This window comes from Mesocricetus auratus, unplaced genomic scaffold (assembly GCF_017639785.1).
Source record: "Mesocricetus auratus isolate SY011 unplaced genomic scaffold, BCM_Maur_2.0 Super-Scaffold_100691, whole genome shotgun sequence".
Classification (NCBI taxonomy): domain Eukaryota; kingdom Metazoa; phylum Chordata; class Mammalia; order Rodentia; family Cricetidae; genus Mesocricetus; species Mesocricetus auratus.
Genome location: NW_024429267.1, coordinates 43860831 through 43885870, shown reverse-complemented (window position 1 = coordinate 43885870; position 25040 = coordinate 43860831). Strand labels below are relative to the sequence as shown.

The 25040-nt window shown below is 43.2% G+C and overlaps 1 protein-coding gene across 3 annotated transcripts in view; it reads left to right on the top strand.

The window, feature by feature from the left end:
* Positions 1-25040, top strand: part of Col6a6 (collagen type VI alpha 6 chain) — a 114940-nt gene that overhangs the window by 76453 nt on the left and 13447 nt on the right. The window contains exons 26-35 of one of the 3 annotated variants that reach the window (XM_040739621.1): positions 358-408; positions 2405-2440; positions 3454-3516; positions 10517-10579; positions 11734-11769; positions 11881-11917; positions 13411-13422; positions 16164-16657; positions 21115-21211; positions 23948-24619. In XM_040739621.1, coding sequence (XP_040595555.1) covers positions 358-408; positions 2405-2440; positions 3454-3516; positions 10517-10579; positions 11734-11769; positions 11881-11917; positions 13411-13422; positions 16164-16657; positions 21115-21211; positions 23948-24619 — 1561 coding nt within the window. The remainder of the gene's footprint in view (positions 1-357; positions 409-2404; positions 2441-3453; positions 3517-10516; positions 10580-11733; positions 11770-11880; positions 11918-13410; positions 13423-16163; positions 16658-21114; positions 21212-23947; positions 24620-25040) is intronic. The other 2 variants (XM_040739623.1, XM_040739622.1) reach the window with 2 other exon arrangements.

Below are 25040 nucleotides of genomic sequence, written 5' to 3'. Positions count from 1 at the left end.
ACTTTGCAGAGCTTGTTTTGTTCAGTGAACTGAAAATAGATTCCAGCTCAAGTATTAACATACAGAAGATCTCCAAAGAGTTGGGTAATAATGTTGCTTACTTTTACTGAAAGATTACAGGATGCCCAGCTTATTCTCTTGAGGTTCACAACAACTACATGAGTAGCTGTAATTATTAATTCTATTGTCCAGAAGCTTTTATCACTATCATTAGTGCCCCTGTCACCCACCCAGCTAGAGGACCCTACTTCATAGTTGTCCCTGATGAAACAAAAAAAATCTATCAGTCATGTCCTCCTATAAATAAGCCTACCTCTATTTCTAGTCTGGGTGTGTGATTAGTTGCTTTGCTTACAGGGTGACGATGGCAGCCCAGGATACGGTAGCATTGGTCGAAAAGGGACAAAGGTAAGCTATACCCACTGAAGCTGGCTTTTTCCATGTGCTTTTGGTTGCTTGTTTGACTTGCCATGGTTAAGAGGAAAAAAGGCATTATACAATTAGTATGGTACAACTGAAAATCGATTTTGATAGTTCACTTACTGATGTCCTATGGGCAGTATGGTAGAGAATCATGCCATGGTTTCAGGGGCAAGTGAAAATTGAAAGTTGAAATCGAAGCATCTGTGTTTTCCTGTGAACATGGACTAGCATGTTCCGGCTTGAACCGCTGCTAATCTTAGCAGCTCTGTGTGTGAGGAGCTGTTTCACATTTTATCTTCCTATTGTTATGATTGCTTCAGCTGTCAGTGAGAAATTTTGCAGCATTTTCTTAATGCATTTGCCCAAACAGTAACTTAAAAATAAAAAAATGATTATATTGTTACTAGATATGTACATGCCTAAAAACAAGTAAGTTGTGTAAAGCCAGTGATTTTGACAAGCTAATAATAACCACTTTAAAAAATAACTTCATGTTTGGGAAGATGGTTCAGTAAGTAAAGCACTTGCCTTGCAGGCATGAGTTCCTGAATTCAGTCCCTAGAACCCGAGTAAACAGCTGGTGTGGTAGTGGAGACTTGTAATCCCAGGGGTGACGGGAGGCAGACAGGTGGACCTCTGGAGCTTGCTGGCCAGTTAGTCTGGCCTGCTTTGTAAAGTTCAAGGCCAATGATTGACCCTGTCTCAAAATAAAGGCATAAGGCACCTGAAGATCACCGCCCAAAGTTCTCTTCTGCTCTTGTCTACATGCACACACACACATGCACATGCTTACACATAGGTATACATATAACCATTGTAAAAATGCCCAATTATCACTACAAAGCACAGAAAATACAGATATCTTTTCTGAAACAGAAACGTTAGAGATCCAAGATAAACATCTGAGAGAGATGAAGTCATCAGTAGAGGAGTAGTCTAAAAGAGCAGAAGGGTCACTTTACTGCTAGTGGAGTCCCATAGGGGTGATCTAAGACGGTGTTGGGAGGAAAAGACACACCTGCTGAAGATTTTAGAAAATCAAAAATAACTGAGGCGTTTCAGTAATGTTCATTAGAATAATTAAAAACATTAGTATCCCACAGAAAGGGAAATATCTAACCTGTGACATTGAACATTAGACTCTATAAAATGAACACATGAAGTTTATTATAAAAATGTCTGTGAGCATGGGGACCACACATGCCCACGTACGTGAATGTGGAGGTCAGAGATTAACAGGAGGTGGGTGAGGTGGGGTGAATCTCCCTCTATCCCGTCCCACCTAAGTTCAAGTCCCTAGTACCCATGGAAATGCCTACCATGGTTGTGATGCTTTTCATCCCAGCTTGGCGGGGTAGGGTAGAGATGGCTAGATCCTGGGAGCTTTCTGGCCAGCCTGGCCAAAATGGTGAGTCCAGGTTCAATGAGGGATCCTGGCAAGAGTGACATTAGAAGACACATGGTATCACTCCCATGAGTGTACACCCCTTCACACACGCATGCACATACAAAAGAGAAGAAACTTTATTTTAGGTCGAATATGTTTCTCATCAGATGAGGTTTGGGAAGATCTTCAGCAAGTCTTTGGCCAAAGTAAGACAAGTAGAGGACCTTAAGATGAGTGGTCAGGCCTGGAGTGTTGACTTCCTAAACCTCTCCACTGAACCCATTTGAGAAAGGTCACTTGAGAACACAAAGCCAAGAGACCCCCTCTTCTGTTACATGCCCTTGGATAAGACTTAGGCTGTTTGCAGTCCCCAGATCACTTTCTCCTCAAACACTTTCTGCCTCTCCTCTTAGACTGCCATCTTGCTTATGTCACCCATGAATAATTGAGTTTGGAAACTGGGAGTTTTTTCTACCATGGTACTGCCTAGTTTCCAGTAGGTTCATCTCTTCCTTGATGCACAGATGTATAAACAAAAAAGGTGGTAGGATTAAAGTCAGTGTCTGTATTGATTTCTTCTGTTGTTCATTGCAGGGGCAAGAAGGATTCCCCGGAGAAAGTGGACCAAAGGTACATGCGTTTCACAGACCAAATCTGGGGACTATATCTTAGGACAGCTGATGAGAAATAAATATTCTACTGCAGGGTGGGGTAGCATAGAAAAGGCAGGTCCCATAAAGTTTTTCTTTGTTTGTTTGTTTGTTTGAGACAGGTTTTCCCTGTATTGTTGTGAAGCCTGTCCTGGAACTTGTTTGGTGGACCAGGCTGGTCTCAAACTCACAGAGATTTGCCTGCCTCTGCCTCCCGAGTACTGGGATTAAAGGCCTGAACCACCAACGCATGGCCCCATCAAGTTTTAATATGAGCTATTTGTTTAGGAATATAAGAACTTTAAAAATATTCAACTTCAAGGTTTTTAAATTTATATGTAAAGGGAGAAAGATAATCCTTTTTGAAAGTTTTCTCCTCAAATATTTTCTCTTTTTTTATTCATTGCTTAAGCAGTGGTTTTCAACTTCCCTAGCGCTGCAACCCTTTAATACAGTTCTTCATGTTGTAGTGACCCCAACCATAAAATTAATTTTATTGTTACCTCATAATTGTTATGAATTGTAAATATCTGTGTTTTCTAATGGTCTTAGGCCATCCCTGTGAAAGGGTTGTTCAACCTCCAAAGGGGTCGAGAGACACAGGTTGAGAACCACTGAGAAAAGTGTAGAGAAATAAACCAGATGATGAGATATTGCCTGGCTTGAGTTTTCCCAGTGTGTTTATAAAAACCACTGTCAGCAATGATAACCTCCACCTCGGGACTTTCAGTCCCCCTGGAAGATTTTACTGAACTCTGTAAATGTTAAGCCCTGCGTTAAGGTCGGAAGACCAAACAAAAGGAGCCCTTGGTTCTCCAAGGACCTGAGCTCTGGTCTGGAAGACTGAACTGTGAATCAGTGATAACACAGCGTGCAATGAAGAGAGCTACACAAGGCAACATGTACGTGACTTTACAAACACAGTTAAGCCTCTATAACATATGTATTTGATTTCAATAATAATTCTTATTTTAATTGAATATATTTATTTAGGGTGAAACTGGGGATCCTGGGGATCCAGGAGAGGCTGGTCCCAAGGGAGTCAGAGGCAAAACGGTAAGTTTTCAGTTAATGTGTGTAGTTATGTCTGGGGCAACGGAAGAGAGAGACTGATTATGTTCATATGTATATGATGAGTGTGTGTATGCATGCATGCCAGGTGCATGTTCATGTTTGCGTGCATACGGAGACCAGATACCAATGTTAGGTGTCTTTTTCAATCACTTGTCATCTTTTCTTTCAATATATATTTTACAAAATCATTGTAAGTGTGTGTGTGTGTGTGTGTGTGTGTGTGTGTGTATGTATGTATTTATCTAAGCATACCCATGCATGCCCATCACCCACAGAGGCCAGAATGGGCATCAGAGCTCCTGGAACTAGAATTACATGTAGTTGTGAGCTACCATGTGGGTGCTCAGGAACCAAGTGCTCTTCACTGCCAAGTCATCTCTCCATCCCTTCCGTCTAATTGTTTAAGACAGGGTCTCTCGCTGAACCTCATACTTACCAATTCACCTAGACTGGGTGACCAGCAAGCCCCAGGTAGCCTGCCTCTGCCTCCTTGGTCCTGGAGTTACAGATATGGATCACTGCACACAGCTAGTATATGGTGTTGGGAGTTAGATCAGGCCCTCAGCTTGCACACTGAGTGCATCATCAACTAAGCCATCTCTTCAGCCCTCACCTCCAGCTACTTTGGCAGATCCTCATTCATGTTAACGGTCATTAGCATTGTTACCTATTCTTAAAACCGAAACAAAACAAATTAGAAAATGTGTACCCTTTGGATTAAGGTCTAACTTGAGGAATGGAAAGTAGACCTAGAACTCATTTCCCAATGGCACCAAGAGGGCAATGAACTGTTTTAGTGACCAAGTTTGCCCATTCTGTGACAAGTGTATCATTCTTAACCATGGAAATAAAATGTTTTAAAGGAATTTTTGTGATCCAAAGCAGGTTCTTGTACTGAAAAATATGATCAGTTTAATCCCGTCTTCTTGGCAGACTTGGTGAAAACTAATATCCATTAACATCTTGCTTTTATTATCAAAGCTTTTATTGAACTGCTTTTAATAAGGCGTCTATTAAAAGGTCCTCTCCTCGATTATCAGGTGTTTCCTGTATTTTGTGTCAAACCAAATATGTCTTTATAAGTATATGGGAGAGTTGAATATTGCCTAATTCTTTGTATCAATTAAATGCAACTCCAGTAGTGTCAAAGGAGTCAGCTCGCCTCAGGTTATAGATGGTTAGAACTTTAGAAATGTAGATGGCAGCATGTGACTTTTATCAGTATTAGGAAGATATGGACAGAAGGATCTCATGTTCAAGGCTATCCTGGGCTACATAGTGAGCCCACCTCTCCAGAGAACAGAAGGGGGAATAGAAAAAAAAGAATGGAACACTTGATTTGCTGATTTTAGGTTTGTTTAATTGAGATTTTATTGTGATGAGTCACTCTTAGGTCAACTGTACTGCCATTTCTTTTATTGTTTATTACAAAATAAAACCGAGGAGTTAAATATTAAGGAATAAACCTGAGATCTCTATAGAATGACAGAGAAACAATCACCTGCTCTCTTCTCCACCTTCCCTGACCAAAAAGGCCCTTGCCCCTCCTTATTCCTCCTGTGTGTCCCTCTAGCTTCCTCTGAGTCAGCCAGAAAACTCTATGGTCCACTCCCACCAGCTGAATGTGGACACTGCCTTGGAACCAAGGTCTGACTCTATTGGTAGTCTCTGAGTGGTAACACAAACAAATCTCCTGCAACGAACTGTCTCTCAGGGTATTTATCTCTTTTCTGTCTGAACACCCTCTATGGGGGGTGAGGGGATAACAACTTGTCTATGACTGTTTATGAGCAAGGTCTTAGAAAAACCCTGATACCAAAGCAGGTACTTGAGATAATTTTCTGATCTGTCTCCACAGAGAATTTTACTGGGATCTTGTTTCTCTCTACACACTACAATAGGAACTTTATGTATAGGGATCATGTTTGGAGGTTTTAAGGCTTCAAAACAAGGAACGCCCTCTTACCCCTGCTGCTCCCCGGGGGTGGGGGCTGCTTCCAGCTATAATTCTTTTCCTCATATGTGTTTTCGGATGGCAGTTTGTTATCACTCTGCCCTCAGCAGTGATGAAGATGAATCTAATTAGGAAAGTAATTGGGAAAGACTTTCAAATTAATCTAGATGTCATCTGCATTGAAACGTCTCTGGATCATTTCCCTTGGCTTATTAATGGGGTGGTTTAGCTTTGAACACCAGCAGCATACCAACAAGTTCAGCCATTTGTTGGCTCCCTCCCTATGATGGCAGAGTCATCAGTTTTTAGTGCACTTAACTGATGGGAGACATACAGCTCGGTGTCTTGGCCTCTGGAGATACGTTTTTTGGTTCCTTCTTTATTCTCCATGTTCAGCTGCTATAACTTACTAGTTCCTCCCTCTCCAGCTGTTTCCTCCCCTCCCCTTGACATGAGTAATATTTGGATTTGAAATTGGAGTTTAAACATTGAAAATGGCCAGGTTTTCTCCTGGAAGAGCAAATGTTTTCTCTGGAAAGATTCAGCCTTAAATTACGAATGTCTTTTCAGGTCCCTTGGAATTATTCTATATTTAGAGTTCACTGAATCTTCACCTTGATGTTTTGCTTTAAACAAATCTATAAACCTGTTTCAGTTGCACATATATGTATTATGTATGTATGTGTACTGGATACAAAAAACGAAAGCTAAAAAAAAACAAAACAAAACTCCAAGCAGGTTTCAAGCAGAGATCTTGAACCTGGACATTACCACGATCTGGGCCTGGAGAACCTTCACAGGGGCATGGGTGGTGTGGGCTGTTCAACTGTAACCCTGGAAACTTCCACAGGACTCCAGCCATCACCCTCCTTCGCTAATTAGAGCAACCAGCTATGTCTCCAGAAACTGTCATCATCATGTGAGGTGGCAAAACCTTTCCCGATGGGCACTTCTGCTTAGAGTCAGACAGCATCTCAAGTTTCCTTACTTTAAAAAACGAATTTAGAGAGAGGCGAGCCCAGACTGTGACCACGGCCCCTCTCAGTGGTGGAGTGCTTGTCCAATGGACCCAAGAACCTCACCCCACCCCCACCCACAGCACAAGAGAAAATGGCCGTCTCACCCTCTCTCCACCTCCTCCCATTTCCCTGTCTCCAAAGAAACGGCTTTCATCTCAAGTGGTTGTTTTGGAATTGGCAGTCTGTTTGCGTTCCTGCTTTTTGATGTTTGAGTTTTAAGTGACACGAATTTATTTCCTACTATGAGGTTGGGGGTTCCCCTCTGTTAACCTGACATTGTTCGACATACTCTCCGAGGACATTTGCATTTGCAGCAGACACATCCTGTGTAGCCTGAGCTTGTTTCACCGACAGTCTGCAACCCCGCACCTGGCTCTGAGATCCCGTCCATTCCACCCGTGTTAGATCTCCACTCCTACTCCACACCCTCCTGGGTTTCCCATCATGGAAAACTCTGCCAGGAACCTTGTACTCATTACTCTTCTTATCACTGTGGAGAATAAAGATTTATTTTGGCTCCCAGTATCAGAGGATTCAGGCCGTGGTTGTTTGGTTCAGTTTGGGAGCTCATGGGTGGAACACCGTAACGGTGGGGAACATAGGGAAAGGGAGCCGACTGGGGACCCGGTCTGAGCTTTGAGGCGTATCTTTTCATGACTTACTTCCTCCAGTCAAGCCCCACTCCCTAAAGCTTCCAAAACCTCCCCAAATAGGGCCAGCATCTGGACACCAGAGTTCACAACATAAGCTGAGTGTGAGGCCATTTCATGTGCAAACCCTGACAAGCTGCTAAGAGGAGGTGACTGAGGTGACAGACAAGAACATTTGATGATACAACCAGCATCTGAAAATGACTTTTATTACCTCCAGATGTGTCGATATCTTGGCTAGTGTACAGCTGTGGGCTGGAATTGCTTCTTTGGAATTTTGAAGGAAGTTATGTTTTCTGTTATTTCTGGCTTCTTGTGTTGCTTTGGGAAGTCCAAGGACATCCAGATATCTGTAAGTCAGTGTTTTCTCTCTGGAACCCAACTGCTCGCCTCTCAATTATGAGCGTTCTGATCTGCCATGGGTTTTGTGGCCTGGCTCCTGGTGCATTTTTATCCATTTCCCTGAGCATTAAGCAGGCATTGAAATGTGTGCCCTTTGGTTCTAGGAAATGCTTATTATCTTGTTGATTTGTGTCCCCTGCCTCCAATGAGCTCTGTTCTGTACTTCTGAAATATTTATCATTCAGTGTGATAATATAGTCCTTCGGTTTATTCCTATTGTATTTACTTTATTTGTAGGCCATCTCTTTGATGTTTTATCCCCTGAGGTTTCTTGATTAAGAGCTGACTGTTCCTTTTACGTAGTATACTATTCTTGTCTCATGATTGAAGTATTTTTTCTTATCTCTCTGAGGATATAATTGAGAGTTTTTAGGTCCTATTTGCTCAACATGGTCTGTCTCCTACAGTTTTCTTCTGTTTTGACTTTTATCTCTCATATGTCTTAAGAATGAACTCTGTATTCACATTGAGAATTGGGTGCTTCTGATTGGAAACCTGGAGGACACGATTGGAGTTTGTCAGATACAGAGTCACTGGCCAGTGATCTGATGACCTTCCTCAAACTTCTTCCACCCCTTCCTGTAGAGAACAGATCCGGATGCCAGTTTTCTAGAAGACACAAGGGCAATGAGAGCTGGAGGCTTGCACTCAGTTTGCATATTTTCATTTGGTCTCCTGGTTCAGTATGGCAACACTGGCCCTTAGCTCTACAGAGAGCCCCACCCCTGTTTTATCTTTGTTTTATTTGCTGGTGGAGAAAAGTGTATCCAACCACCTGGTAAAAACAGAGTGGGGATTCTTACAGTGATCTCCCCGCTAATCCTCCTTATTTAGCCTCTTAACTTCACCTCAGCTTCTGGAGGCACCTGGCTGCGGTGCAATATTATTTTAAGGGGTGTGACCTTGATTTATGCTGTATTTGTTTAACTCTGTGAAGCTGTGATTCTTTGCTTGTCTAAAACACTGATGGTCTAATAAAGCGTTGAATGGCCAGTAGTAACGCAGGAGCAAAGACACGTAGGGTTAGCAGGCAGAGTGTATAAATAGAAGAAACGAGAAGAGGGCAGACAGAGAGGAGTGAGAGGAGGATGTAGGAACCAGCCATGGAGTAAGAAAGAAGGTGAGGTATGCAGAAGGAAGAAAGATAAAGCCCAGAGGGAAAAGGTAGACGGATTAATTTAAGATAAGAAAAGCTGGCTAGAAACAAGCCAAGTTAAGGCCGGGCAATCCTAAGTAATAATAAGATTCCATGTGTGATTTATTTGGAAGCTGTGAGGCAGGCCCTCAAAAAAGCCAAAGAGTGTAAGGAGCAAAACCAGGCACAACACCGGGCCTCCAAAGCCTGGGCCCTCCGGGAATGTGTGATACCAAGGCCCTCATTCTTGACTTCCCTGCTGCTGGCTCAGGCTCTGATTCCTCAGATCTGCCAAGCCATCTCACCCAACACTTAGCGAGACTTCCTCTTTTTCCTTGTATTGTTGACTTTTACTCTAAAATCTATTGTTAAAATATTAGAAATGGACAAAAACATTCAAGTTGCTTCTTTTTTCTCCTGCAGGTAAAAACATACCTTTTCAATAAAATGAGGTCATTTTCCCTCCAATACTGTATCATTTGGACATTGGAGGACATTAATGATTCTTCTCCACAGGCCATGCTTTTACAAATTAATTTTTAGATAACTTCACTTATTACTGTAAAGGATATAAACCCTGTAGCATTTAAAAAAAGTGTGTGTGTGTGTGTGTGTATGAGCGTACACACTCAAGTGAGCACATGTGCATGCGTATGTATGTGCATATGACTGCAGGTGCACGCACAGGCCAGAAGAGGGCATCAGATCCCCTGGAGCTGGAATTAAAGGTGTGTGAACCTCTGAACATGGGTACTGGGAACTGAATTTAGATCCTCTGGAAAAGCAGGAAGTGATTTTAACGACTGAGAGATCTCTATAGCCTCCTCTCCAGTGGCATTTTGAAAGAAAAAAAACAATATTTCTTAAACAAAGAAAACCTAAATTCTAGCTAGCCTTGTCTGAGACAAACTGTATTGTTAAATATGCATAGAAGAATTTCTTAACATACAGTAAACAAGACAACAGTTGTTTCTGTCATTACTTTTGCTATTATGCCCTTTTCATTACAAACATTTCCAGCCAATTGTTAAATGTTTTATTGTTGCTATTTTCATGTGGTTGGTTTTGGTTTTTTCCCCTCATGGATTTTGTGATCTATCATGTGATCACAATTTGCATGTATGTGTGTGTTTCAATTTTGTTACCTTCATGCTTTTAAGAAAGCCACTTTCCTTTGATTCAACAACCATGTTAGTAATCTTCACTGACAATCAGAATTGTTTGTATAACCGCATAATAGTATTGCTTATTAATGGCATCAAACTTAAATGCCAACAGCAAGGAACTGATGAAATAAACCATGGCATCTCCACATAGTAAAACACCATGAGGTCATGAAAAGTGATTTTTGTGTATAAGAATATTTAGTAACAGAAATATGTATGTATGCATATATGTATGTACATTTAAAAGGTAGCAGAGAGCCAGGCATGGTAGTACTCACCTGTCCTCCCAGTGCTTGGGAGACAGAGGCAGGGGGATCGTGAATTGGAGGCCAGTCAGGGCTATACAAGAAGACCTTATATCAAAGAAACAAAACACAATAGAGGCATCAGGGAAAAGTATGATACAAATCAGTTTTTAAGAAGACATCTTAATACCAACAGAACAAGAAAAGTAACAAATTATTAACAAATAGCATCTGAAGAATGAATTGTTGCTTTTGTGTATTTTAGAAATCTATCAATATTCTAAGATGAAAGTAGATGCTTTTACTCTGGGACTTCTGCTTTTGAAATAGTGTCAGTATTTTAAGTTTGAATTTAAACCATTCACATGCAGTATAAAATATGATTATAAAGTGAGTTAATTCTGTTTTGAGATGTCTGCTGGACTTCCAGGAGAGCCAGGATCCCCCGGGGAGCCAGGACCCCCTGGACGAAAGGTAAGAGGAAATATTTCCTATGAGCTCTTGGCCCCTTAGAAACCTGTGCATGGACACGCCCCTCTCCAGGGGTGCACACCTTCTTCCTCTGCTGCTTGGCCGTGGTTTCCACTATCCCATGTGTTCTAGCATGGGAGAACTTGGGGCCAATTAAATACATCTCTTGGCAGGGAGGAAATGGAGGAAGAAAGTGAAAAATCAGACCAAAATGAGGTTTCTCTTTCAAGATAGTTTCCTTTACATTTATAGATTTATTTATTTGGCAGCGTGGACACACACACACACACACACACACACACACACACACACGCCATGGCACAGCTTTGGGAGTCGGTTCTTTCCTTTGTACTGTGTGTGTCATGATAATTGAACTCAGGTCGTTGGGCTTGGCCCACTGGGCCATCTCAGCAGCCTGAGATTTCTTGGTCTCATCAGTGAGTCTGGCTCTGGCCAGCCACTGCCTCCATCCATCCTCCATTAGCAAATGCTCGCTGAATGAAGTGGGAGTGTGTATGTGAAAGGATGAACAGCGCGTGCGCTTAAAGCTTCGTCCGAAGGAACATATCTGGGAGTTTGGCTGGGGCACCGCTGCACTTTTCCTTTGATGTTTGTTTGAGAAAAGCCAGGCTCTTCCTGTTCCAGGATGGGATGGAAATAAGAAGTTAAGCCGGCTTTGCTCTTTCCACCCTCCAGCCAGACATGCGTGTGTGCGTATCATTTGGGGAGGATGCTGAGATTCGCTTTTCAGGTGTTTGAGGCTAACCCCTCTGGGCGTCAGCCGTGGGTAGGAACCGTCTAGGCTCGGCTTTGACTGCTGCTTACAGTGGGGAGACAACATAGGGTGGAAGACTCCAAGACTCTCACAGGAGAGGCAGCTGGGAGCAGGTGGTTCAAAGTTTGCTTGTTGTAAGCTGAAACACCTGCTCCGAGGCTCTGTGGGCCACCGTCAGGAGGGCAGCTCTGCCAGGATTTGCGGAAAGTAGCCTTGGAGGCTCGCGTGCCTCTCTTCACAAGGCGGTGAGTGTCTGTCTATGTTCTCTGCTACCTGAATGTCACAGGAGTAAACCCTTTGAAAAGGGCAGTGCTGATGCACATCCTGGCTACTGAGGTGTAAGTCTGCAGCCCTAAGAGGTTTTGCTTGTTTCCTTTCCTAGGGCATGAAAGGGGCCCAAGGACTGGCTTCATTTTCAGTAAGTGTCTCCTATTCCAACACAGTATTCTGAGCGTGCCTTTAACTTGATTTATAAACTTCACGACCCAGAGATATGGTTAATTCTCCGTGTTTTATTTTTGAACTGCAGACATGTGACCTCATTCAATATGTGCGGGAACACAGTCGTAAGTACTCTCCTTAAAACACCACCCCCCATGCCCCCCAACCCAACTCACAATCTATCAGCTTTCTTAGAAGGAAGTTAGGGAACTGGGCTCTGACCAACCAACCAGTCTCTTCACATGAGAGATGACATGAGAAAATTTCGAGTCCACAGAGAGGGAGTGATGAGTATTAGCTCCCTTTCTGGCTGCTGGGGTGTGTGTTGGAACCTGTTCCCCACTGCTGTGCAGTTATATGCTTATATGCGCTGGGGGGAGACTGAGGTCAGAACTTTCCCAAAGGTCAGATCAGTCAGGGAAGAGGAGTCTTCTTGAGCTGAGTTTGAAATGATCGTTAACATCATCAGACAGTAATTAACAGGATCCAGTTTGGCAGTACAAAAAGGCAGTTGTGACGATGTATCTTGGTGGATGGGAAGTCCCAGAGTTTTTTTTGGGGGGGAGGCGGTTCAAGACAGGGTTTCTCTGTGGTTTTGGAGGCTGTCCTGGAACTAGCTGTTGTAGACCAGGCTGATCTCGAACTCACAGAGATCCACCTGCCTCTGCCTCTACCTCCCGAGCGCTGGGCTGGGATTAAAGGCATAAGCCACCACCATCCAGCCTGGGAACCAGTTTTGGTTGATGCTCTATTATTCCTTTCCTGGAAAGATTAGCTTGACTGGAATTATTGATTGGCTTGTAATTTTCACAGTAACACTTATTCTGCCAATAAGTTTCTCTCTCAAAAATGTAAAGAGCAAGAAGGTATTCAGATTTGGCAAAAGCTCTTTGAATCTAAGACCTTTGTAACAGTATGGTCTTAGCACTGTACATATCTATAACTGATGTTATAATTCTGTATTCACACATACCTTCATTGTGGCAAATGCTCATTTAAATATGCACAGTGCTCTCTGAGTAAACACAACAAATGAAAGGAGTTATAAGTTTCTGCAAGGTTTTTTGGGGAGAAAAACCAGATAAAGTAGGGCCTATTTCTACAGAGCGCATTGTTCCTAGAGACACAGAACTTAAAAACATTTATTTTGTATGTTCATATGTGTGTATTCTCCTGAGTGTATTGCAACACATGCATGCAGTGCCCAGTGTGTAAACTCACTGTCACTTTACACTCATCAGTACATATGAAACACAATGAGTTTCGTCTTGAGACTTGGGTCTGCACCCGAGAGATCTCATTATGTATATGTGTAAAATCCCACACTAAGAAAAAAATCTGGAATCAGTAACATTAATAGTCCTAGCTTTTCAGATAAGAGAAAGTTAACCCATGCAAACATATATTATGTGTACATATAGACACGTGCACACAAATTTCTATGAACACACATATATGCATGCATACATCTGCACATATGTATATACATTTGAGCTTGGGATGTTTTGAGTTCCGCATACAAGCAGATAGGGCTTCACTGCTCCAATTTCCCTGTATAATCTACAACCCTGTTGCCCTACCAAGTAATAACCTGCTTTCCTTTGTTCTTCCTCCCCAGCTGGCGGACATGGTGAGTGATGTCACTTATGGCATGCTTTACTCAAGATCTAAGGTGTCTCCCATCTCTAAGGATGAGGTTATCAAACATTGTGCTGCCTGCCAGCTGATGGAACTCAGACCCAGGCTTCCTTTGCTCGCACTCACAGCAGACCCTTGCCTCTAATGACTGGTCATCTATAGCTGAGTTTCACTGCTGCTTCCCAACCGACTGGGAAGGCCCTTTCCTTGTTAATAATATTCTAATGGCATGCATCACCATTCGCCTCCCTGCCTAATTTTTTCAAAATATCATTCCTCCCCTCCCTCTTCTGATCTTCTCTCTCCCACCCTCTCTTCATCTCTTTTTCTAGTCTGCCTCTCCCTTTCTCTCCCCCATCTCTGTCACGTATTCTCTGTAGTTCAGTGATTAAGATGCAAGGGCAGAATGAAAATAGGATCAGGTAACAAGTGAGTGAAATGGACTGTGGAGATAATGCTGAGACTTTCGTAGCTTGTACTTAATGTTAATTACCAACCTGGCTCAGTATCTTTTAGTCTCATTTTTTAATGTATTTTACCAATGTTTATTACATGACATGTTTGTATAAGCCATCATCAGTCTGAAAAATAATATATGTATACATACATGTGTACACACACACACACATGCATATATATCCCCTTATATAAATCCATCAGCCTTTACCTCTGCTGATTCACTCTTTCAACAGGATTTATTGAAAGTTTTCTGTGATCTAGCCTCTTGTTTTCTGCTGGGGACAGAGTTGACAGCAGACAAGATTCCCAACCTCATGGAGAGTCCAGATAAAGAACAAATGAACGAATTTGGAATCTGAGCTAAAGCGCAGGCTGCACTGCAACCGAATAATATTAGGGAGGGATGGATTCTTTTTGGACCAGGGCTCCTCTCTGAAGCAGTGAACTTGAAGTCAGGACTAAAGGAGCAATGGTTTCCTAAGTGCATGACAGGAATTCAAATACCAAAGCCTGAGAACAGGACAGACCTAGACACCCCTAGAAGCAACAGAGCCCAGAATCCCTATGACACAGTGAGGGGGACACTGGCATGTTAAAGCAAATGGAGGTGGAGCTGCAGGCTACATCAAGCTGATTGCTGCAATCTACTATGATGGGCTAAAATCCCACTCTCAAGGAAAATCACAGTTTGCAGAAAACTGTAGACTTACAGTGTACAATGTTGAAGAGGTTAAATAATCTCAGAAAATCATGCTCTCCCTTACAGCCTGTCATATGTACATAAACAATGTGCATGTGTGTGCAGTATAACATGTACAAAGGAGAACAAGAAATGGTCAATATTAGGTGGTAAGGAAGGACTAAGTCAGGTGAAGACACACGTCATGAAAGAGGATATAAAGCTAGTTGTGTCTCTAGTTTTGACTGTTGTGGAGCTTTCTAGGTTTTCTTGTGGATATGTGGATAAAAATATAATTGATGGTGAAAGTGCAAAATCCAACGTGAAACTCCATGGCTTTGGAATGGGTATCCCAACTGTATAGACGTTCACGGAGAGGTATAGACTTTGGGTCTGGCTAATGTCAGTTTATTGTAAAAAGTTTCAAATAAAAAGTTTTCATTATTATCAAGGCTAGGGATGAGTTGGTAGTGTGTTGTGCAGGCAGAGATGTCACCAGCTTTGTGGTTGCAGAAGACATCAGTGTGCTCTCCAGAGGCCTTGGGGATCCTGGAGCAGCATGCTAGCTTCAAGGCTGTACTTCAAATTAGCCCTTAAGCATTTTTTTCTAAAAAACTGAAACTTTTTCTGTGTTTTCAGACAGCACTGTTAATCTTTACTTCCCTGTATCTCTAAATTATACCAGCATCATTGCTGGGTTTTGTTACTCTATACAAAAGAACCCAAACACAAAGCTAGAAGCACCAAGTCCACATTTAGTTAGAATTTTGCCTGTTAATTATAAAATTAAAATTACTTTGACTTTGAAAAACACGCTCATCCCATTAATTTGGACACAGAGGCTAATAAATATGTCCCATCTTCCCTGAGAGGGATTAGTCTGGCTTTCAACATGTACTATAAGTGGCCATGGAATCATTCCTTTTGCTTGTGAAGCTCTATAGTTCAGAATGACCTTGAACTTCTGATCCTGGCTCTCCCACCCAAGTGTGGGGTTACGTGCATATGCTACCATATTTGTTTAGTATGGTACTGGGGCTCAAACCCAGGGCTTTGTACATGTCAGGTGACAATATACTGAGCTACATTGCTTATCCTCTAAGGTTTTGTTTTTAATTATAAAATGTGTCTCCACAATTATTCCTTTAAAGTCCTTTTCACCCTTGTTTTTATTTTCCTCATTAAGTGAAAAGAATTTGTATTTTAACTTGGTTAAAGTTCAGACACAAAAGACTATGCCTTTGAGCCAGCTCCTATAGGATAAAGGATATTTCCAAAAAAGTTCTACCATTTAGAAGGAACTGGGTAATTAACTTAGAGATTTTATCCCTAATCATGTTGATTTTAGACTGTTTTCTTCTGTGCTCATCTCAGAAGAGCATAGTCAGCTTTTAGAACAGCAATTTTAAAGATTCAAGATGCAAACATTTAATATTTTATATGTTTTAATATTTAGGTTATTAATTATTTAATGCTTAAATATTTGAATAGTTAGCATTTAATATGACTTTGCTTTCCATGTATTGCTTTTAGGCAAACATTCTACATGGTAAAAGGTGTATTTTTCTCTTTCTTTCTTTCCTTCTTTCTTTCAGAAAAACCTGAGTGCCCAGTACACCCAACTGAGTTGGTGTTTGTCCTGGACCAGTCCCGGGATGTCACAGGGCAGGACTTTGAGCGGATGAAGGAGATGATGGTGTCTCTAGTTAGGGATGTCAAGGTCAGGGAGACCAGCTGCCCTGTGGGTGCACGTGTCGCCATCCTATCCTACAACTCCCACACCAAGCACCTCATTCGCTTCTCGGACATCTACAGGAAGGACCAGCTGCTCAGGGAAATTGAAGCTCTTCCTTATGAGAGATCCTCTGAAAGCAGGGATATCGGCAAAGCCATGAGGTTTATCTCTAGGAATGTCTTCAAGAGAACCCTGCCAGGGGCTCATGTGAGGAAAATCGCCACATTTTTCAGCAGCGGTCAGTCGGCCGATGTCCAGTCCATCACCACGGCTGCCATGGAGTTCAGTGCCCTGGACATTGTGCCAGTGGTGATTGCGTTCAGCAATGTACCCTCCATCAAGCGTGCTTTTTCGGTAAGCGTTGCATAAGACACTTTTTGTTCATGTACATCACCAATCTTCAGAAATCTCATAAAGTATATAGCTATGTTTTCCTGCCTTCAGAACAAGGTCATTCTGGTTAGCAAAATACAGATATAGACACTTTATTGCTGTTTATGAGGCACTAGATAAGCTCTGTGTTCATTATCCTGTTGAATTCTCGTAACTACTGTGTGCGAGATGGAGATCATTTTTCTCATTTTGTAGAAGAAAAGACTGAGCCTAGAGAGGGTGAGCTTCTGGTCCAGGATCCATGGCTGTGGACTGGTGATGTCAGGACGTGATGCTCAGTTTCTTTGCCACTGCATCCCTAGCTGCCTACCCCATTGCCTCTGCATCCAAAGATACTAAACCAGGAGGCTAGTACACAGATGTGGATGTCCTTTAGATGATCATGGTAGCAGTCATTGCTGTGTGATTTTAAAAAGTTGGCTAATTAGGTATGGGGACGCACCCTTGTAATCCCAGCACCTGAGAGGCAGGGATATGAGGATCAGGAGTTCAAGGGCATCTGTACCTACATGAAGTGTTCAAGGCTGGATTATATGAAAAACCTGTCTCAAAACCTAAAATATAGAGGCATGAAAATAGCTCAATCAGTAAAGTGCATTAGGACCTGAATTCAGGTCCCCAGCACCCATGCAACAGCTAAGCATGGAAGTGCACATCTGTAAGCCCAGCACTGGGCAGAGACAGGGGGCTCTGTGGAGCTTACCGGCTGGCCAGCCTAAAGGAAGGCTGAGCGCTGGGTTCATTGAGAGACCCTGTCTCAAAATTCAAGGTGGATAGTGACTGAGAAAGAGTTCTGGACAACAGCCTTTGGCTTCCCCAATGCATATCACTTCCATGCACAAACACACAGAATAACACATCCACACAACAACAGAGTAAGTAAACAAACAGGTTGATTTTTTTTTAATTTTAGTTATGTAACAGTCCCCACTTTATAAAAAAAAAAAAAGCCATTCCAACTGAAGCCTCTTAGGTTAAGGATTAAACCCAGCATGTGGCATCCCTCAGTAAACCACCTGGAATGATGGAGACCTCTGTTCACAGAATCACAACATCTCATCCTTAGTGGCTTCATTGCAAAAGACACCCAGACCCCAGCCAAGTATCCTTGCAGTCAGTGCTGTCCCAGCATGACGCCGGGCTCATCCATGTGGCGCACCAGATAGCAGTACAAGAGTATTGGAAAATGCGTGATAAATAAGTCCCAACACTCCGCAGTTCTTTAGAGAAAAGAAAACAAGGAGCAGCAGAAGCATTGTCTTTAAGCAAAGAATTGCAGAACCATAGCTACACTCCCACCTGACGAAATGAGAGGTGACAATGACAGGAAACTTTGGGTTAGGTTGAAGTCAGAACTTCCAGGAACCATTTTGATTTACTGTGGTTGTGCATTTAGGTTTGGCTCAGCTGGTCAAGACATCACCCTATTGTGAAGATCTGGTTCTGAAGCAGTCACTCAGCCATCAGTGTGTGACTGTGGTTTTTCCTAGAGACTGGAGGCTAGCACCATTTCCTCAAGGTCTTTTCCAGTTTTGTAATCTCTGTGACAGCATCAAAGCAACAGGGTTGAAAGATACTTATCTGTGAAATAAGGAGAATGATACCTAGAAATGATGTAAAGGGTAAGGTGATGTAATCTGGTGCCTTGGGGCCCAGAACATTCTAGCAAGCAAAAGCATGATTACTCACTTTTTTTTTCAGTAGCTTAATGATATTTAATACTAACGGGACCAGGGTAATACAGGCTGTGAAATTGCTATTAGCATCACTGAACTAACTCACAATTATAGAAACAGAAAGAACACTCTGTATAGACTACAAAAGGCTCTGGCTGGTCTATGCAAAAACAGCCTGGAAATTCTCTAAGTGATTTTGGTGACAGAGTCCTTGTAATTCCCTCATCTACTGGCTTTATTTAGTCACAAAACAAAGGACAACTTCATAACCTGATGCAGACGCTTGGTGGCATTTGTGACAGATACTTATATGGACAGAGCTCCACTCACTCAGAAAGTTCATACAGGGAATGAAAGGTATTTTGGTTTGAGGTTTGTTTTTTAGCTTTTGAGAATGAACAACCACAAAGACAGATGAATCTAACTTCTCTAGTCTACCTAAATTGTCTAGAGATTGTCTTAATGAAGATCAATTCAAAAACAAAAACAAAACCAGCCTTGGGGATGACCCAGTGGTGAAGCACTTTGCCTGAGGACCAGAGTTTGAATCCCCAGAATCCATGGGAGCTGGAGCAGTCCTGAGTCTCTAATCCCAGCACTCCTTCCTACGGAGAGATGGGGGCAGAGAACACCTCAGACTTTATAAAGAGTCTTGCTGGGGTGTTGGGAACATGCAGGTTGCCAGTGGACTCTCCCTAGTAGAAAAACTCATTAGAATCAGTAAGGAAGATCTGCTTTTAGCTTTGTATCATTGTGCAAATAAGGATTAAATGTGAGCATCCATTGTGAAGCGGGGTCATCGCCAGAAATGTGGAAGTTGTTATGTTGTAGACACACAGAACACAAAGCTAGAGTTAGCAGGTGGCAACATTCCCTGGACAATATCCTGAGAAACAGCACTCTCAACTAAGATCCACAGCTAGAACTTTGAAGTGGCTGGAGCATGGACGCTAGTTCTTGTTGGGGAAGAGCAAACCTGGCACTGAAGCCTTTGGGTTCCCACTCCTAGCCTGGGTTCCCTTTTGTCTGTAAAGCGTTGAGGCTGGCTTACATTGTTTCTAAATTTCTTCTGGATTATTCCATATCCTTGTGTCCCACTCCCACGCTGGATGGCTGACCCACACCCCTGAGCTGACAGTGACTTAGTATCTAGTCATTCTTCACCATCAGCACTGTCCCCCAAGAATCCATCTGCATAGTCCGTGAGCAAAGCTGACTTTACTGAAGACAGCAAGAGGAAACAGAGCACCGCATTCCACTACAGGAAGTCCCTGTTCATGTCACCTCAGCTGCTGTCCCCTTCACTGCCAAACCTCCATGTCCACCCCCATGTGGGCATCATGCTCGCTTTTGTTGTTTCCTGTTTCTTTGTCTTTCTCTGGCACACTGTTCTTTTCTCTGTGGATTCGTGTCTAGCAATATAACCCAAATCTTCACTTCCCACAAGACTGAGTCTTCCCCTCTGTCCCAGGAAAAAGAGCAAGGCAAAGCCATGGATGGCCAGAGAGGAATCTGATGAGCACAGGTTCCTCCAGCTGTTGTGTGCAGGAAGAAAATGGGAAGAAACGAGGCTAAGCCTTGGGAAGATCCCCTCCTTCCTCCTCTCTTCTCATTCCCACCCTTCCTCAGTCTGCCAGATAGAATATGGCCCCTGTGTCTGCAGACTCTTGCTTTACACAGTCACGCAGTCCCCAGGACTCCAGTTCTCAACTCCTGAAGGAACAGTTCTGTCTGGCTCAGATGTCCTGCTCTGGTCCAGTTGGCTCTGGTCAGAGAAATGGTGTAACCGTGGGTAACCAGGACCTCCATAGTTGCACCTCTATGGATTAAGTGTGGGAATGTGGCTTGCCAAAGAGAGAGAAGAGCTATTAAATGTCGAAGAATGATTCACTGGGAACAAACATTATCTGGCCCATCTTAGCCACAGGATGGGATCACTATGATTTTCCTTCATTTACTAACAATTTCACGGTTGATAGGCAAGTTCATTATTCCTGGTCAGTTGGCAATCCTTATCTTCTCTCCATGTTCTCTGATCTGGCCCTGGCTTGGCCTTCAGTCACTCATCACTGTTCAGGTGGAACAAAGCTGTGGTTCGCTTGAGACACTGTAGATACCTCTAAAAACCACCAACACTGCAGAGTCACTCCCGCTGGGGTGCTAGTCAAGACTCTGCACCCTCTAACTCCCTCGATGGCACTGCTACAGTTGAAAAGATTGCGATGTTTCAGGGAAGGAAGCCACATAGGCCTGGAACTGAGCTTATTTCTGCTTCAATACCTAGTTCACAAGGACAGTTAAGACAATGGCATGGCTAATTTTGCTTGTCAGTTGAACTGCACGATAAATAGCAGCCCTTGGTTTCCCAGGTCTCTGGGACTTGGATGGGGGTTTCATTCTTTCCATTCTTTCCTGGTGTAGGCTGTCTCTTTTGATCAGCTGCTCATTTCTGAGCTTCAGCTTGTCTATATGAAAAATGAAGGTGGGGAATGCCCAGGCTAGCTGGGTGACGGATATGAAATGCCACACTGCACCCACTGTGTGCCAGTACTTTGCAGTGGTGACTCTTAGCAGGCAGAGAATTACCACTGATAGCTAAAGGAAGTTAAAAAACCAGCTGGACCACCTCCCAGCAGCCTTGTGGGGCTGCCCTCAGCTGACCTCAGCTCTTGAACATTGCTGGAAGGTTCTTACAATCCCAACCCACTAAGCAGTTCTTTCTTTTGCTTCTGCTTCTTCTAGATTGATGACACTGGCACATTCCAAGTCATTGTGGTTCCCTCCGGGACTGACGTGGTGCCAACATTAGAGAAACTCCAGCGGTGCACTTTCTGCTATGGTGAGACCCACAGGGAGAAGCAAATTTGATCAAGCCTGCTAAGTGTGTTGAGTCACTGTTGGCAGGAGGGGCTGGAACCCAGCCATAGGGATATGCATGGCCTGGGGCAGACCTCACTGGGGCTTGGGGTACACACTGCATCTTCCACAGATGGAACCTCAGCTCAGCCTGCAGAATCCCTCCAATGGATCCCAGCAGGCGGGCTACCCTCCTGCCCCCTCTACTTTAGCACAACTTCCAGGAAACAGTAGTAATTTAAAACAACAGCAACAACAAAAGAAAAACCTTAGTCTGTCTTCTTGCAAAGTTTTTCATGCTTTATATGTGTTTTCTAAATCTCAAATGTTCATAGCTCCCAAGAAAGGCTTTAGAGTGACCTGGAACTTTCCTTTCTGGGTGGTAATTTGGTTATCAGTGAGGTAGGAGTGGAAGATAGAAACTCATACATTCTCATCCAGGGATCTTCACAGACTCCCAAGAGTTAGGCACCAGAAAGATCTGCAGTACTGACTGTGGTTTTTTATGCACAATTTTTTGGTCTAGCTGGGAACAGTTTCTCTCCTCTTCCATTTGATGTTCCAATAGCCATGTGGGAGCCACTGGGGTTACAGGTGGTCATGACAGCAGTTGAGACTTAAGCTATTGGGTTTCTTATGTTCTAATCACGGTTTTAATTGGTTTACATAATTGTGTCATTCTAGTTTGAACTATTATTAGTGTTATTGTACAAATGGAGGAAATCAAATGGGGAGATATTTTTCTCAGGGCCCCACAGCCAGATCAAACCCAGGAAAGCTGGCTCTGAAGCTCCTTTACGTTTTGAAGAATGCAAGTCTCATTCTGTTCCCCGAAACTCTCCATTTAGACTTGGAGAAGATGTCTGAAACCTTCTCTGTGTGTTAGTGGGGTGCTGGGGTTTGCTGTGTAGATGAGCTCACATGGAGGGTGTGATTCTGAGGAGAAGGGGACAGTTTCCAGGTTCCTTTTATGTCTCCCTCTGCAGCCCTGGAATCCAGATCTCTGCTCACATATTCAGTTCTGTAGATCGCACTGGGAATTTTGGATTCTGTTGCCCCTCACCCCAACCCAAAGCAGTGTAGCATTAAGATTTCTCTGACCTACACATTCTTAGTTGCACCCCTGAACATGTCAGTTCCTAGTGTGCTGATGTGTTGCACAGTCAGTAACTGCACATATGTGACTTGGGGTAGACTTTTGGCTCCATGCCTTGGCTTAAACCCTTGTCTCCCAGGCATATAATGGAAGACATTTGGCTGTCATTTCCTGCAATTAAAAACCGCACAAAACAGAGCAAATGGGCAGCCTGCTGTGATTTTAGAAACTGCTCTGCACACAGGTGACTATTCTGTCATCTGACCATTATGCACGGCCATAAAATTTCACTAACCTTCAGAAAGGGACTTGGGCGGAGACATCTTTATTGAATCCATGAGCAAGCATGAAGCTAGGAAGTTTGTTACACCCTCGGGATCTGCATGCTAGCCATTAGGTTTTTCACTTATCAGTTAATACTTACAGTCCAGGCTCATATCTAAGTTCCACCCACATGCCTGTCCTTCCATTTCTCCAATTCCCCTTTGTCTTCTAAAGAACCCTTTCCCACCCTCATGCATGACATTTAATGACAAACTAGACAGACTAACAGCCTTGCCAGAATGTCTGAGTCAGTCTGGTCCCAGTTAGGTGCAACTACCTAACTGCACAGAGGAAGTATGCACAACTGAGGCCTAGCAGGGGCCATCCTGCTACCCCATGTGTCCTGCTTCAGTCAGTTCTATGGAAATTGGATAAGTGACTTCTAAAACCCTCTAACAATAAAACACAGACTCATGCAGCATGCATGGTAGCACAGCAAGTAGAACTACTTGTCCCCAAACAGAACAACTTGAGTTCAATCCCCAGGACCCACGTGGAAGGGAGAGTACTGGCTCTTGAAAGTCATCTTGTGCCTCCACACACATGCTGTGCTACAATACCCACAATTATACACAAATAGGTGAACATTAAAAAGAAATTGCCATTGACTTCATATACAGAAACTTCTAGAAATATGGTTATCCCTTGTAATGACTTACTCTCCTGTTTCAGTTGGTTCTATGAAAATAGATTAAGTGACTTCTAGAATTCTCCCATTTCCCATTTATCATATTCCTCTGAACATTTTTTGTGGTCACATTCAATAAAATCTACTCTCTGTTTTTTTCTTGCTATGCATGCATAATGAAAGAGGCATATTTATAAAAATGACTTTGCTTTATGGAACAGCATTTTTATAAAGGGCATGAAGTTTTAAACTCTTACTTAAATTGAAATAAAAGATACATTGCCTTTTAAAGCTTAATTTTCAAAGCAGATGAGTTTTTCACAGCTAGTGTAGTGATTAAGGCCCTTGGTTTAGCCTGCATACTGTCAACAACTAGAGAGTATGTTCTAGTATGTAGGAGATGAATTGCTCACTTCAAACTCTATAAACACAGCAGTCATGATTAAACTCCAATTGAACACAGCTTTAAAAAAAAACCTGCTGGCATAGAGCAGAGTCAAAGGCTCACAGGTTGGTATCAGATCTAGACCTTTTGGCGATAAACTCCTACTCTTGATGTAACTATTTTATGAGCTAAGACTATGTAGTTCCTAGGTGCTAAAATAGCCAAGGTGGAATCTTTCCATCCCTATCCATATCTGCTTAGTAACTCTAAATGACTTGGTTTGCAGACTTATGCAAGCCGGATGCTTCCTGTGACCAAGCCAAACCACCCCCGATACAATCCTACCTGGATGCAGCATTCCTGCTGGACAGCTCCCGGCATGTGGGGAATGCAGAATTTGAAGACATGAGAGACTTTTTGGAGGCACTGCTAGATCACTTCGAAGTCACTCCAGAGCCAGAGACATCTGTCACTGGAGATAGGGTGGCCCTACTGAGCCATGCTCCCCCCAACTTCTTACCCAACACCCAAAGGAGTCCAGTTAGAACTGAGTTCAACCTAACCACCTATGGCAGTAAGCGCCTCATGAAGAGGCACGTGGAACAAGCAGTCCAGCAGCTGAATGGAGACGCTTTCCTTGGCCATGCCCTCAGGTGGGCTCTGGACAATGTCTTTTTAAACACACCTAACCTGAGGAGAAACAAAGTCATATTTGTGATATCTACTGGGGAAACCAGCCACCTGGATGGGGACACCTTAAAGAAAGAGTCCCTACGAGCCAAGTGTCAGGGCTATGCCCTCTTTGTGTTTTCCTTGGGCCCTGACTGGAGTGACAAGGAACTGGAAGACCTGGCCAGCCACCCTGTGGACCAGCATTTGATCCAGCTTGGCCGGATTCACAAACCTGACCATGGATACGGTGTGAAGTTTGTGAAGTCCTTTCTAAACTCCGTTAGGCGTAAGTCATACGTACAAAACTAATTCTTGTATGGAAGAGCCTACTTGGTGTCCCCCAGAAGAACAGCGAACTGCTGTGTGTCCTTGGACGCCTCTGGTTTGTCTTCAAGGGCACTGCAGGGTCAGAGAGGGAAATATATGATAATGAACTGTGGGAGGGATGACACTGGTTTCCAAGCATTTAATTTCCTGGCTCATCTTTTTTGTGCCTCTGGTTCCTATGGAGAAGCAATCATAACAAGCAGCTGTGCACACATCTGTCTGTATGGAGAGGTGGCATCTGGGGATGTGAAGTCACAGCCTGGACTCTGGCTCCAGAGCAGAAGCCTTGCCACTAACACTAGCATGCTGCCCTTCAGTGGGAGGTTTCTACAGTTAACACAAAGAAGCCAAAAAATGAAACAAGTCTTGGCTTTGCTTTG